The sequence below is a fragment of the Strix aluco genome, chromosome 6 (assembly GCF_031877795.1).
Source record: "Strix aluco isolate bStrAlu1 chromosome 6, bStrAlu1.hap1, whole genome shotgun sequence".
NCBI classification, from domain to species: domain Eukaryota; kingdom Metazoa; phylum Chordata; class Aves; order Strigiformes; family Strigidae; genus Strix; species Strix aluco.
In genome coordinates, this window is record NC_133936.1 from 18,966,544 (window position 1) to 18,978,882 (window position 12,339).

At 58.4% G+C, this 12,339-nt stretch overlaps 1 protein-coding gene across 1 annotated transcript in view; it reads left to right on the plus strand.

Annotated features, from left to right (window-relative positions):
- The first annotated feature begins 9,847 nt into the window (after positions 1-9,847).
- LOC141925211 (unconventional myosin-X-like) overlaps positions 9,848-12,339 on the plus strand; it is a 97,508-nt gene continuing 95,016 nt past the window's right edge. Inside the window, exon 1 of the mRNA XM_074828949.1 lies at positions 9,848-9,949. Coding sequence (XP_074685050.1) covers positions 9,929-9,949 — 21 coding nt within the window. The 5' untranslated portion in view covers positions 9,848-9,928. The remainder of the gene's footprint in view (positions 9,950-12,339) is intronic.

Sequence of the window (12,339 nt, forward strand, 5' to 3'; positions counted from 1 at the left end):
GGTGCCAGCGACCTCCCATACCCATAGCTGGGCTTTGCCAGGGCTGTGCCAGCTCCATCCCCTCGCCCCGCTGCTGCAGGCGCAGGACTTGGATGCGCCGGGTGACACAACAGACCTGGGCATGCAGGGCGGCCGCCCTCTCCCCACGGTGCAGCAGGGCCAGCAGCTCCTCTTGGCTCTCCCGCAGCTGGGCTCGCAGCACCCTGGCACTGCTGCCTGTGCCTGAGGGCTGCAGCGGGACCAAGAGGTCGGGCAAGCCCAGGGGAGAGCTGGGCTGCTGGGGGGCCCTGCCATGCAGTGGGGGCTGCACAGTGCTGGGAGCCTGTGGCTGCTGTGGCTGTGATGGTGATGGTGGCAGGGAGAGGCTGTACCTGCTGCGGTGGAGACGGACCCACTGCCGGGCGAGCTCTGCCATGGCCAAGCTCTGGTGAAAGACATCAGGGACCAGCCGCAAGACCTTCACAACGGGCCCCACACCAGCAAAGCCATGCAGGTCATGCAGGCTCCAGGGGCTGAAGACCCGCTCGCTGAGGGGCCCCCCTTGCAGCAGCAGCCCCCAGTTACGCCGGTGGGCGAAGAGCTGTGTGGCCAGGCGCGGGATGGATGCCGGGGGGGACTGCTGGTTGGGGTGGGCAGCTGGCTCCTCGTGCATGTACAAGTTCTCACAGAGTGGGACCACCACTCTGGCGTCGAACCTCTCCTTCAGCATGCTCAGGTGCTGCAGGTATGAGGCCAGCCAGCCCACATAGCTGGACACGTCAGGGCTGGCTGAGCTGGGCCAGCACTGGGCAAGCCTCTGCAGGTGCTGCCAGCTCTCCACCTGCCCCGAGGGGCTCTGCGGCAGCACCAGCAGCAGCACCTGGTACAACCTGCGCAGGTCGAAGCCCTGCTGGCACCGCTGCACGTGCCTCACGAAGGCGCTGATCTCCCCTTCGAGGGCAGAGTAGAGGGCTTCCATGAGTGACCACGGCGATGGAGAGGAGGCAGACAGGATTGCAGCTCACCCACACGGTCCTGGGCCCTGGATGTGCTGGGAAATGCACTGCACCACAATGCTGCAGGCAGGATTGCTGCAGGGGCTCTGGTCTTGGTCACGTGTGTGGGCTCAGCCAGCAGACCATGCTACCAAAGGCTGGCGTGCTGCTTCGAGGGATGAGACATCTGGCCAGCTCAGATGAGTTAGTCCTGGTTGCTCTGCTGGAGAGGAGACAGTGGGTGGGTGGGGAGGAGGGCAAGAGGGATGGACTGGGGTGGGAGCAGTGAGGGAGCTGCAAGGGGTGAGCCCAGTGGGGTACCCTCACTTTTGTGGGACCAGAGGAGGAGGGAGAGCCTGCTGGGTACTGCCACACCAGGAGCATACTGAACCACGAAATGCCAGTGCCAGTGCAGTGCGGGGAGAAGAGTGGAGAGGCTGCCTGCAGCCCCAGGGAATGCTGATGTGGGTGGTGGAGAATACTCTGGGTGCCCACAGCCCCCCAGCTGCCTGGGGGATGCTCTGGGATGGGGCAAGTGTCCTCCTGCTCCCTGGAAGGGGACTTGGTCATGCCAGACCAGGACTGCACTCTGAGCAGCAGTTTCTCCCACCTCTTTGACATTTGAGAAGAGGTTTATCTTTACAAAAGTAAGCAGCCACCCTTGTCTCTCTGGAGAACTAAAAATAGGAGGTCTGTTCCCAAAACTATCAACTGTATTATTTTAAACCATTGCATGTTTAGGTAAACTATTTGGGTTTCTGTTTCTGCCACCTGGGTTCAAGTACACTCAGGCTATCTTCTTCAGCTATTTTTATTCTCCACAGCCAGGAGGGGCTGGCACATCTCTGTTGTGAGATACCACTGGCACCCATTCACATGGCTGTACTGCTGGGAAGTCAAGGAAATTGCTGGCTAAGACCATTCCCAAGACAAAACTGGGAATCAGTGCCCCTGGCAAGGTTTCCACTTTCCCCTGTATATCTGGAAGTCCTTACCTGGGCTTTGGTGTTTGCTTTTCAGGCACTCAGACTTCACTAAAATAAATTTTAAAATGCTTTTTCCTCTGCCCCATGAGGAGGGATTTGAAAGCCCTACACTTGGCGGGGGGGGCAGGTAAAAATGGCAGGAGGCAGCAGCATGGCACACTCCTCACACTGTGGCAGGGGCAAGCGCCTTTGAATTGGCCTTCCCCAGCAAGTGTCTGCAAGTGGCTCTGTTTAAACATGAGTTGCACGTTTGGGGAGAGCAGAGCTGATGCTAAGAGGGAAGACACCTGTGCGTGAAGCCCCAGAGACCAGCTAAAGAGCAGCCCCAGCTCATGGCTCCCAGGGTCCGGGTCGCTGTTGCAGATGCTGAGGACCGCCAGTGAGTACTGCCGAGCACCGGTGACCCCGCACATCCCTGCCGTGGCTCCAGCCCCACACTCCCTGCCCCTTCTGCCCTCCATCCACCTCCCCTCTGTGCCACTCAAAAGAAGGGACTCACCAGTCCCAGGAGAAGCACCAGGGAGAGGAGAAAGGGCTGAGCTGGGCCCTGCTGCCTGCCAGGGGAGGAACCTGCCCTCCTCGGGGTCGAACACAAACCTTTCTCCCCATGGGAACGGCAGGTTCGGACATGTCCCTCACACCAGAGCCAGCCTGTCCCAGAGACAGTTGCCAGCCTCACGGGCATTGCCACGGAGCTACAGGGCAGAGATGCAACTCCCTCCAGCACTTTGCCCTCGCACAGGTCTTTGCAAAGGATGCTTCTCTTGCAGGGTTGCCTGACTCCTGGGCACAGGCTTGGATAGCACATTTCTTCAATACAAGTGAGTACTTCTGTGCACGACCCTGAATTTGTCCCAAAGGCTTGTCTGGCCTTGGCAAGAGAGAGACTCCTTAACCTTGGGCGGTTGGCTGCCTGCCTGCTGCCTTGTACTCCTGCCCTGCCCCTCCCAGTGCACCGTCCTTGCAGGGCTCTTCAGCCCTCCAGCTCGCTGAGGTGCCTGTGCTAGGACTGCTTCCCAAAGGGACTCTCAGGAGAAGTAAATAGTCTCTTGAGGGAGTGAGAAGGGGAAATGGGAGCAAATTCTCTGTTAGAAACCTCTGACAGGGACAGCATCTCTGGAACAGGAGTCTGACACCAACACTTCCCCTTCCACCTCCCCCCGGCTGCCCATGGGAATGGGACCCTTGACCATGGTGTTTCAGCTTGCTCAGTGAGCAAGTGCTGCCTGCTCAGAGAGCTGGCTGGGGCTGTGCCCAGCCCTCCTGCCTGGCGCCAGGACCCCATAGGGAGGGAGCCAGGGGGCCCCGGCCAGGAGCAATTCCATGAGGACAGCGCTGGGACACTTCTCCTCTGCCTGTGCAAGGTTCCCCGGTCCGGGTGCATGCTTTTGGCTGGGGTGCACCTACCCACAAGCTGCCATGTCTTGCTGTGCAGAGGGGGCTCACATGAGCTCCCCTGAAGAGAGGGGCAATGCTGCTGTAAGGTCAGGATGGGGAAGGCTCAGCCTGAGCTCTGAAATGTGACTGCCAAAGTTTCTTCCCTACAAGGAGCAGCAGGGAGGTGGGCTGGCACCCATCAGTGTCCTGCCTCTCTCAGAGGGGGCCATGCAGGGCACAAGGAGAAATGCTGAGCACCTGTGCTGCACAGCATCCCCCATCGCTTCTGCCACATTGCTCTGTGTCCTCCTGGGCCATGGGCCGCCAGATGTGACCTTGCCGCTGAACAGGACAGAAGAGTAATCCTTCTCTTGTGACTTCTGCAGAGAGGGGGGACCTTGCAGTCTCTGTGGCAGGAGCCCAGCTGGATGATTGCCTTCATCTATCAGCCCAGTGTCCCTGGAGGATGTCCCCCTCTCCAGCACGCAGGGTACAGCAACGTCACCGGCAGTGGGAGAGGCTGGTGAGCTGTCAGCTCCTGCTGTGACAGGCTCTCATCCTCAGCAAGGACAGATGGCCTGATGCTGGTTCCTGGTGCTCTGAACTGGGGCTGCACTTGCTTTTCAGCCCTGAAATGGACCTTGAAACCGGGTGTTCTGGCAGACAGGAGGTGTTAGCACAGCCTCGCCTGCTCCTTGGGTTCGCTAACCCAGTAGCCCAGCATTGCAGGTTGTCTCCTGGGGACTTATAAGGAACATGTACACCAAAACAGGGCAGGGATTGGCATCCATTTGACTGCAGGTGCACAGTGAGGAGAAGAGCTCTCCCTTTAACATAGAAATGATTTTGCTGAAGCTGCACAGGTGAGATCAGGAAGAGGAAATGCACTGAGCTCCAGCTACCAGCACCGATCAGCAGACCTTGGCCACGGCCAGGCGTGGTGATATGACACCATTTAAACTCCTCACTTGCTTGTCTGGGTTTATCATGCAGCCGGAGACAAAGACAAGAAAGATGCTTGTGTCTGGTAGAACAGCCCAGTCTGGGAAACGCCTGCACTACAGCTGGCTGACACACTTTCTACAGCATGAATCCTGCAGTAATGGTATCTGTGAGCAAAGCCCTGCTTATACACTCAGTTGAGCAGAATCCGCAAGGCTGTTTGTAACAGAGCCATCTGTGACCTCCACAGCATCATGCCGTTAATAGCAAGCCTTGGTCTGGGTCAAACAAAAGCAGGGCAGGCTTAATAGGAGAGGAAATTAGGTGGATGCGCTTGGCTGGCCTCATCCCCGCATGTTCCTACTGTAATTATAGCCTTGTGCAGCTCAGCTCTCTTCTTTCTCAGCGATCTCACCGCCAGGACTGCATTGCTCATGACCGAGGTGTAAAAGCCACACACGGATATGTTTTGGCCCCAGGCAAACCTGTGGCAACATGAAGGGAGCAGTGGCAGGTAACCTCGGCTCATTGCTGCCAGGAACTGGATGTGTGGCCAGGGATATGGCAGGGAAGGGAGGGAAGGATTGGGCTAGGGGAACAAGATCGGGACCACTATCTACAGAGAAAGCTGGAGATACCTGATCATGGGTTTGATCCATCCGGCATGGCCAAGTGCAGATGGGGCTGGTAGAAAGACACAGCTAGTGCTGGCCTGTGATGCAGCTTGGGAGGATGCTTCAGAGGTCAAGGGGTGGCTGGAGTGACAGTGGGGTCGATGTTGCCGGCATCCACCCTCTGGGCCCATTGACTCCAGCTCTCTGTTCTTGTGCTTAGGCTGAAAATGAAGAAGACATCCTGTTTTCCTGACCTATGGAGAAAGGGCAGGCCTGGAGGGCATTCCTGTGCCTGGATGGGATAAAAACCTTTTCCCACTGAGGTCAGACTACGCAGGGGTGCAGCCACCCTCGGCTCTGTAATGTGCAAAGGCAGCGGTCTGTGCTCAGTAAGATGGGCTCACTGCCGATGGTGGCCGAAGTGAAACCGGAGCCAGTGGAGTGCCCAGGACAGATAAACACCCCCCACCTCGTGTTGTCCCCCTTGCAAGGAGAGCTCCCACTCACACTCCTGCTCTCTGGGGGAGCAGGTGCTGCAGTGCTTGGTGTGACCCTGTGAAAGTCTCTTCAGGCGGCCTTAATCACATTCCTCAGGAGCAGGGACACATCTGGTACAAACATGATACTGTCCCCAAGGAGCCTGGGCTAATTCCTGCTGCAGAGCCCCAGAGCAGCCCCGGGCAGGGAGAGCTTTGGTGTGGCTTTGATCACTGCCATCCACAACTTGCATGGAACCGGGCTGGTTTGTGAGCAGCGGGGCAGGAGGAGAGGTCCACAGCTTTGTGCTGAGTTCGGGCAGTCCAAGCCTGAGCTGGCCTGGCCAGGCCCTGCCTGGATCTGAGCTGTGGCTGGGCTCCCTGCAGGCTGGGAACAGGAGGAGGGAGGGAACTGCCCTTTTCAAGAATCAATTTTTAGGCCAATTTCAAGCAATTGTGAAACTGGAGTGGGGAGGGGGCCAGAGCTGAGGGTTCAGTGAGTGCCTTGCTGTGTTTCTCCTTCCCCTTGCACACGTACAGCCTGCGTTGGGAGAGTGCCTTGTTGTCTGGTGGTCTGACAGGGTCAGGCCACTCCTACAAGGGAATATGCTTGACTTTTGGTCGCTGCTTCTCAGCAGTTTTCCCCCTTTGGAGAACCCTTTTCTGGCTGCCCTGTGCTTTGGGCAAGGAGGGATTTGGTAGCCCTGGCAAAGCAGCAGGGCCTGGCAGTGGGGTGTGCGATGGTGGCGATGCATGGCAGAGCACAGATGCCTTCCTCCTGCATCTGTGCCTCCCCATGCCTCTGGCTGGGTCCAAGGTATCCTGCCTCTGCTGCTCGCTCTCCCGAGTGAGATCATCCCAGGGATGACAGCAGAGGAGATCAGTTCCCCACCCTACAAGCTGAGCCCTGCTCTGATAAGCCATTGGGGAGGTGGCACCTACGGCCAAAGTGTCACAGCTTGTTCCTTCGCAGGCAATGGGAGAGCAAGCCTGGCAGATGCTCACCGCCCGCAGCAGGGGCACGCTGGCCTGCCCGCCTCCCAGCAGTATGCCAGACCCGTGGCAGAAGAGGAAATGAGGATATTGTCTGGTGTCCAGGATGAATTCCTGCCTTGGCTTGTTCCTGCCAGTCCTCCACCGACCTTCCCTCGGTGTGGAAAGCCCAGCAGGAAGCTGACTCACTGTCTGCTGCTGCTACAGCTGGGTGCGGGGCTCTGCTGCCTGCAGCACCGGAGGGTTGCTCCTTTCACGGATGCAGGAATAGCTCATTGCTCAGACCCCCTGGCACCCACCCTCCCTGGCTCTCCTCTGTCAGAGCCCGTCTCTCTGCTGACAAGCAGAGGAGAACAGCAGTGGCACCCTGGTTTCTGTGCCTGCCTTTCTGCAGCTGGGCTGGCAGGAGGTCTGGGAGCTCACTGGGTTTCCGGCACTGCTGCTACAGAATCACAGAATCGTCTAGGTTGGAAAGGACCTTGAAGATCATCTAGTCCAACCGTTAACCTAACACTGACAGCTCCCAACTACACCATATCCCTCAGCACTATGTCGACCCTACTCTTAAACACCTCCAGGGATGGGGATTCCACCACCTCCCTGGGCAGCCCATTCCAACGCCTAACAACCCGTTCTGTAAAGAAATGCTTCCTAATATCCAGTCTAAACCTTCCTTGGCGCAACCTGAGGCCATTACCTCTTGTCCTATCGCTTGTTACTTGGTTAAAGAAACTCATCCCCAGCTCTCTGCAACCTCCTTTCAGACAGCTGTAGAGGGCGATGAGGTCTCCCCTCAGCCTCCTCTTCTCCAGACTAAACAACCCCAGTTCCCTCAGCCGCTCCTCGTACAACACGTGCTCCAGACCCTGCACCAGCTTCGTTGCCCTTCTTTGGACACACTCGAGTAATTCAATGTCCTTTTTGTAGTGAGGGGCCCAAAACTGAACACAGTAATCGAGGTGCGGCCTCACCAGTGCTGAGTACAGGGGTAAGATCACTTCCCTGTCCCTGCTGGCCAGACTATTTCTGATACAAGCCAGGATGCCATTGGCCTTCTTGGCCACCTGGGCACACTGCTGGCTCATGTTCAGCTGGCTGTCAATCAACAGCCCCAGGTCCCTCTCTGACTGGCAGCTCTCCAGACACTCCTCCCCAAGCCTGTAGTGCTGCTGGGGGTTGTTGTGCTGTTGAACATGTGGGCAGTGCTGCTGATCCAGGTTCGGGGCAGGAGGCAGCCTTCAGGTGGAGAGGGATGCTGATGGGCTAGAGAGAGGTCCCAGGCTTGTCCTCAGTGGTGGGGTCCCTGCCAGCCCTCGTTGACTGCTTTGTGTTCATCATGTCACTGATGTGGCACCCCGGAACTGCTGGGGTGCAGAGATGAGGTGCCAGACACATGGTGGTGGCAGCGTCCAGGTGGCCAGCGATGGCAAGTCAGCACCCGCCTGCTTATCAAAGCTCTGTGAAGAAGCAGATGGTGGTAGCCACCCCTTCCCAGCGAGCAGCGCCTAAATAGATTTAGGAGACAGTTCAGACATCCCTGGTTCCAGCTGGGCTGTATGAATGTAGGACTAACAATTTAATCCTGTAACAGAAAGGAGGAAATATCAGGCACAAGTTTCTTATCAAGATTCTTGCCACCTTTCCCACCAGGCTGATGGAGCACAGGGCTTACAGCATCAGTCACTTCGTTTGGGGAATCCAGCATTTACTGCCTGGATGCATTGGAAAGCTACTTTGTTCTAAGGAGAGGGTCAAGCCACCTTCTTCTTCCCTCTTAGAAGGTGTCACTCAACACTAGTTTAATACTAAAAACTTTGTCTTTTGAAAGATTGGTTCCTCACCTAACCCTGGGCTTTCCAAGCCCTGTTAGCCCCCTGGCTCAGAGCTGGAGGGAGGTCTGCCAGGCTGGAACAGCGGCCGCTCCCTTACAGCCCAGCAATACATGTGCTGCACCACTGTCACCATGCTGAAAACTGCAGCAGTTATGGGCTTAGAAATTTCTTCCATGGTGTGTGCGGAAATCTTTTCTCCCGTGTGTGCCTGGTAAAAGGAAAGGGAGCTCATGAGGACCCTGGCCTGGGAAGCAAGGGTAAGGCCCCGAGTTTATGATGAGTGCATTTGGGTTGCTTGGTGTGTTTGCTGGGAATAGGTTTTCTGCTAGCGTGCCACTTCATTGTCAGATCTCCCTTGCCATACAGCTGTGAGGGTCATGCCTTGATGGGTCACACAGCCCTGGATGACAGGAACCATGGCCGAAGTTTCTCCACTGGAGAAGTCTGGGAGGGGACATCTGGTGCTGGACAGCCAAAATGGTCTGAAGAAGCAGCGATAGCAGAGGATGAACTGTTCCTCCCGCAGGGAAAAGGCTGGCCATGTCAGAAACAGCCTGATGACAAACGCGTGGCTGCAGAGAGGACTGTCAAGGACACATCGCTGTTGAGTTGATCTAATCCCCTTCACTAACAGGGTAATTGGCTTTGCGGGTAGAAGTATTAGATGTGAGATAAGGACTGTAGTGAGGCTTCTGGCGCCGTCTTGCATGATGTTTTCATAAAACAGGGAAAGTGGTGTAGATTAAGCTAATCCAGCACAAGTACAAAAGGGGCTGGATAGTCATGCTCAGGATAGCTCTCAGTGACTTGGTATCAAACGGAAAGACACACTGACAGTGACTCACATATTAGGAAACCCTACCAAAGGGTCCAGATAGTGAAGGTGGAAGAGTCTGGTGGGAGTGGTCATCACAGGTCAGACAGTGGCCTAGGTGTGGCTCTGTCTTGTGTCAGAGGTTGGACAAGATACTGTCATCTCTCTCAGAATCCTCTCTGAGTTTTAAGTAGTTAAAAAAGCACATTATTGACAAAAACAACAAATCCAAAAAAACTTGTGTGTGAATCCCCCCCCTCTGTTAAATCTCCTTTCTTTCAGAATAAAGAAATAATTTCTCACTGCAAGAAACACCCTTGCAGTGTAAGCACTTGTGGACTATGATCCAGCCACACTTTTTTGACAGACTTCACCCAGCCTCTTGCTCTATGCCAGCTGTTGCAGATCTCAGAGAAATCATTTTGAAGGTCTATCAGGATTCTTGTTAACGGCCTCTCTCCCTTTGTGGCACTATGACGACCTGCTGAGAGGACCCCAGCCCCGACATGTTTGCTATTCCAGTGACACCAGTGCTTCTTCCAAAGCCCTCACTTGGCCGCTATGGCTGTACAGAGGGGGTCCCCGCTGCATGGCCGTGGGTGCCACCGGCCGCTCGGGCTCAGCCGGCGCCCCCCGCACCCCAAACCCTTTCCAGCATCCCCCTCCCGAGATGCTGGCTGCTCCCCAGCCGGCGTGGCCAGCTCCCCCGCTCCCCGGCACGCGCCGAGCCGCAGCGGCCGCGCTCCCCGCGCCCCGGAGCGGGGCGGAGCGGGGCGGAGCGGGGCGGCCCGGCCGCTCCCCGCTGCCCGCCGGGGCGGAGCCAGCGCGGCGCGGGGCCGGCGAGCCGTGGTGCCTGCCCGGCCGCGGCGATGCGGCGCTGAGAGCCGGCCGGCAGCGCTCCGTGCGGGGCCAGATCGCCGATGGACGCCTCCCTCTGCCAGGTGGGCAGCGGCGGGGACCGGGGCGGCGGCGGCGGCGGGACTGCCCGGCCCTGCCCGGGGGCTGGGGGCGGCGGGGGCCGCCGGCCGGCAGGGTCAGGTCCCGCGGTGGGACGAGCATCGGGGGGTGCCGGGTGCGCCCCCGGAGCCGCGGGATGCTGCGCGCCCGCCGCCCCCTCGCCCGGGCGGTCCCGGCTGCACTTTTTTCTTGAGCGCTGAGGTGCGGGGGGTTTTGTCGCCGAGCGCTCGCCAGGCCCGGCGCGGCACCGGGCAGCCCCTGGTGAGGAGCCGAACGGGTAACGGGAGGCCGGACCCGGGCGGTGTGCGGTGCCAGCCGTTCCGGCTGAGGGCTGCTTGCGGGAGGAGAGGATTTGTCGCATGATAGTCATGGCTGCCCGGAGACGGCTCGCACGCTGCTTTAACCCCCCGGGGCGACCGAAGGGTCCGGAGCCCGCTCCTGCCCCTGTGCTTGCCGCAGCTCGGCCCGCCGCACGTGGCACCGGGCCCGCCCCGGGCCGGTGAGCAGCCGGGAAGCGTCGCCGCAGCCCCCGGTCCCGCGGGGCCTCTGCCCAGTCACCTTCACGCTGGCGGGCGGAGCGGGGCTGCTCCGGGGCCAGGCTCAGACCTGTTAGACCAGGGCGCTGGGCCCGCGCCTGCCTGCAGTGCCCTGTCCTCGGGGGGTTACAGCAGCCGTGTGGGGCGTTGCGCTGCCCGGGGCGGGGGGGAAAGCCATGTGTAGCCTTAACGCAACGTGGCCGGGTGCTGTGCGCACCCCAGATCCCCCGAAATTCTGCCTCCTTCCTTGCCTGAGTGCACACAGGTTTCCAGCCCAGCCTGATGCTGCCTTTGGTTGTCAGGGGCAAGCGGGTGCAAAGCTGGGGCTGCCCTTCCTGGCCCCGTGGGCGACAGTGGGTGTCCATGACACTGGCACTGGGCATGGCACGCACAGTGGGGTGACCGGGCCATCCTGAGGTCTGCAGCTGAGCTCTGAAAGCCTCCTGTTTGGGGCCAGGGGCATCAGACATCGCCCGCCCTCCAACCCCTGATTGCTTTCCAAGCCATTAAACCCAGTGTCTGGCCCTTGCCTTGTCCTGGGTGCGGTGAGGGAACTGGCAGCCCCCCCAGAGCAGCCGGTTGTCGGTGGGCTGGAGCAGCTGATGGGCTGGGGCCTGCCCCCTCCCCGGCGAAGCACTTTCTTTATCAGAACAGATGTTTTCCCAGGTCTGGCCCTGGTGAGGAAGGAGTGGCTGCCCCGGGGGCTGTGGGGCTGGGGCTGCCCAGCGGCATGCGCAGCACATTGCCCAGGATCCTTTCAGCCATTAACTGATTAACCTGCTGCTCCTGGAAGCCTGGGCCGCCTGTATCTAATCAGATGGAGGCCAGGGTTTCCCAAAGGGCCATTTCACCAGAGCCTTTATGCCCACCCCTCTGTCACGAGGAACCTCCTGGCCTCTTGCAACAGGAGTAGCCACCGATGAGCCTGAAGCGCCTGACGGGAATGGGAGGCTGGAGAGGGGATGCCCAGAGGTGCGTGTCTCAGCAAGTAGCACCCAGCAGAGAACTGCCTGCTTTGTCCAGCTTTACTTGTCCAGGCGTGATTCTGCCATTATCTGGAGAAACAGGGATTTCCAGGGAAGGGCTGAGCAGCAGTCCTGAAGCTGGAACTTCTATGAGTCTTAAATAAATCTCTTGTAAATCACAGGCTTAAACCCTGGTGAAGCAAGGTGGCCAAGGCTGGAGAGCCAGGGTGAGCGTGCGTGGGAAAGCATCAAGCTTTGCGTTGCAGGAAAGGCAGTGGGGGTAGGAGAGAGGGAACGTGGCTTCCCTGGAGCGGGAATGTTTGGCATTTGCTGCACCCTGGCCACTCTTCCTCCTTCTCCATGGGGGGTTCTTGGTGGGAGGGCAACGCCTGAGCAGAAGGGAGTTGCTCTTTCTGCAGCAGCAGAAGCCAAGCTTGTCCCAGGGGATGCATGTCATCCCTTACAATGAATAGCTTAAACCCCAGCGTGTTGTTGGTCTTGCCTTAGCAGGCTCCCATGCTGTGCTTGCAGCGTTTAGATACCACACTGAGCGATGTGGTCGGTGTCTGAGGTTAGGTGGGGATGCCATGGGTCTTTCCAGATTCCCCGGTTCCTCCCTTGGCATGCTGGAGACTAAAGGAGTTCCTATTCTTTGAAGTTTATCATAGATAAATGGTTTAGTGATGGGTTCAACCTACTTATCGTCCTGGCTCTGCCAAGGGGAGAATAGTTCTGGCCGGTTGTGCCAGCTTGACACTGCTGAAGGGCTTCCCATGTGCCGTGTCCTCCTCTGACTGCTGACCCTGGGGACAGTGAGCTGGCGGGGGGCGTGCTGCCGATGCTCTTCCCCTGCGGCATCCCAAGTGGGCCAGA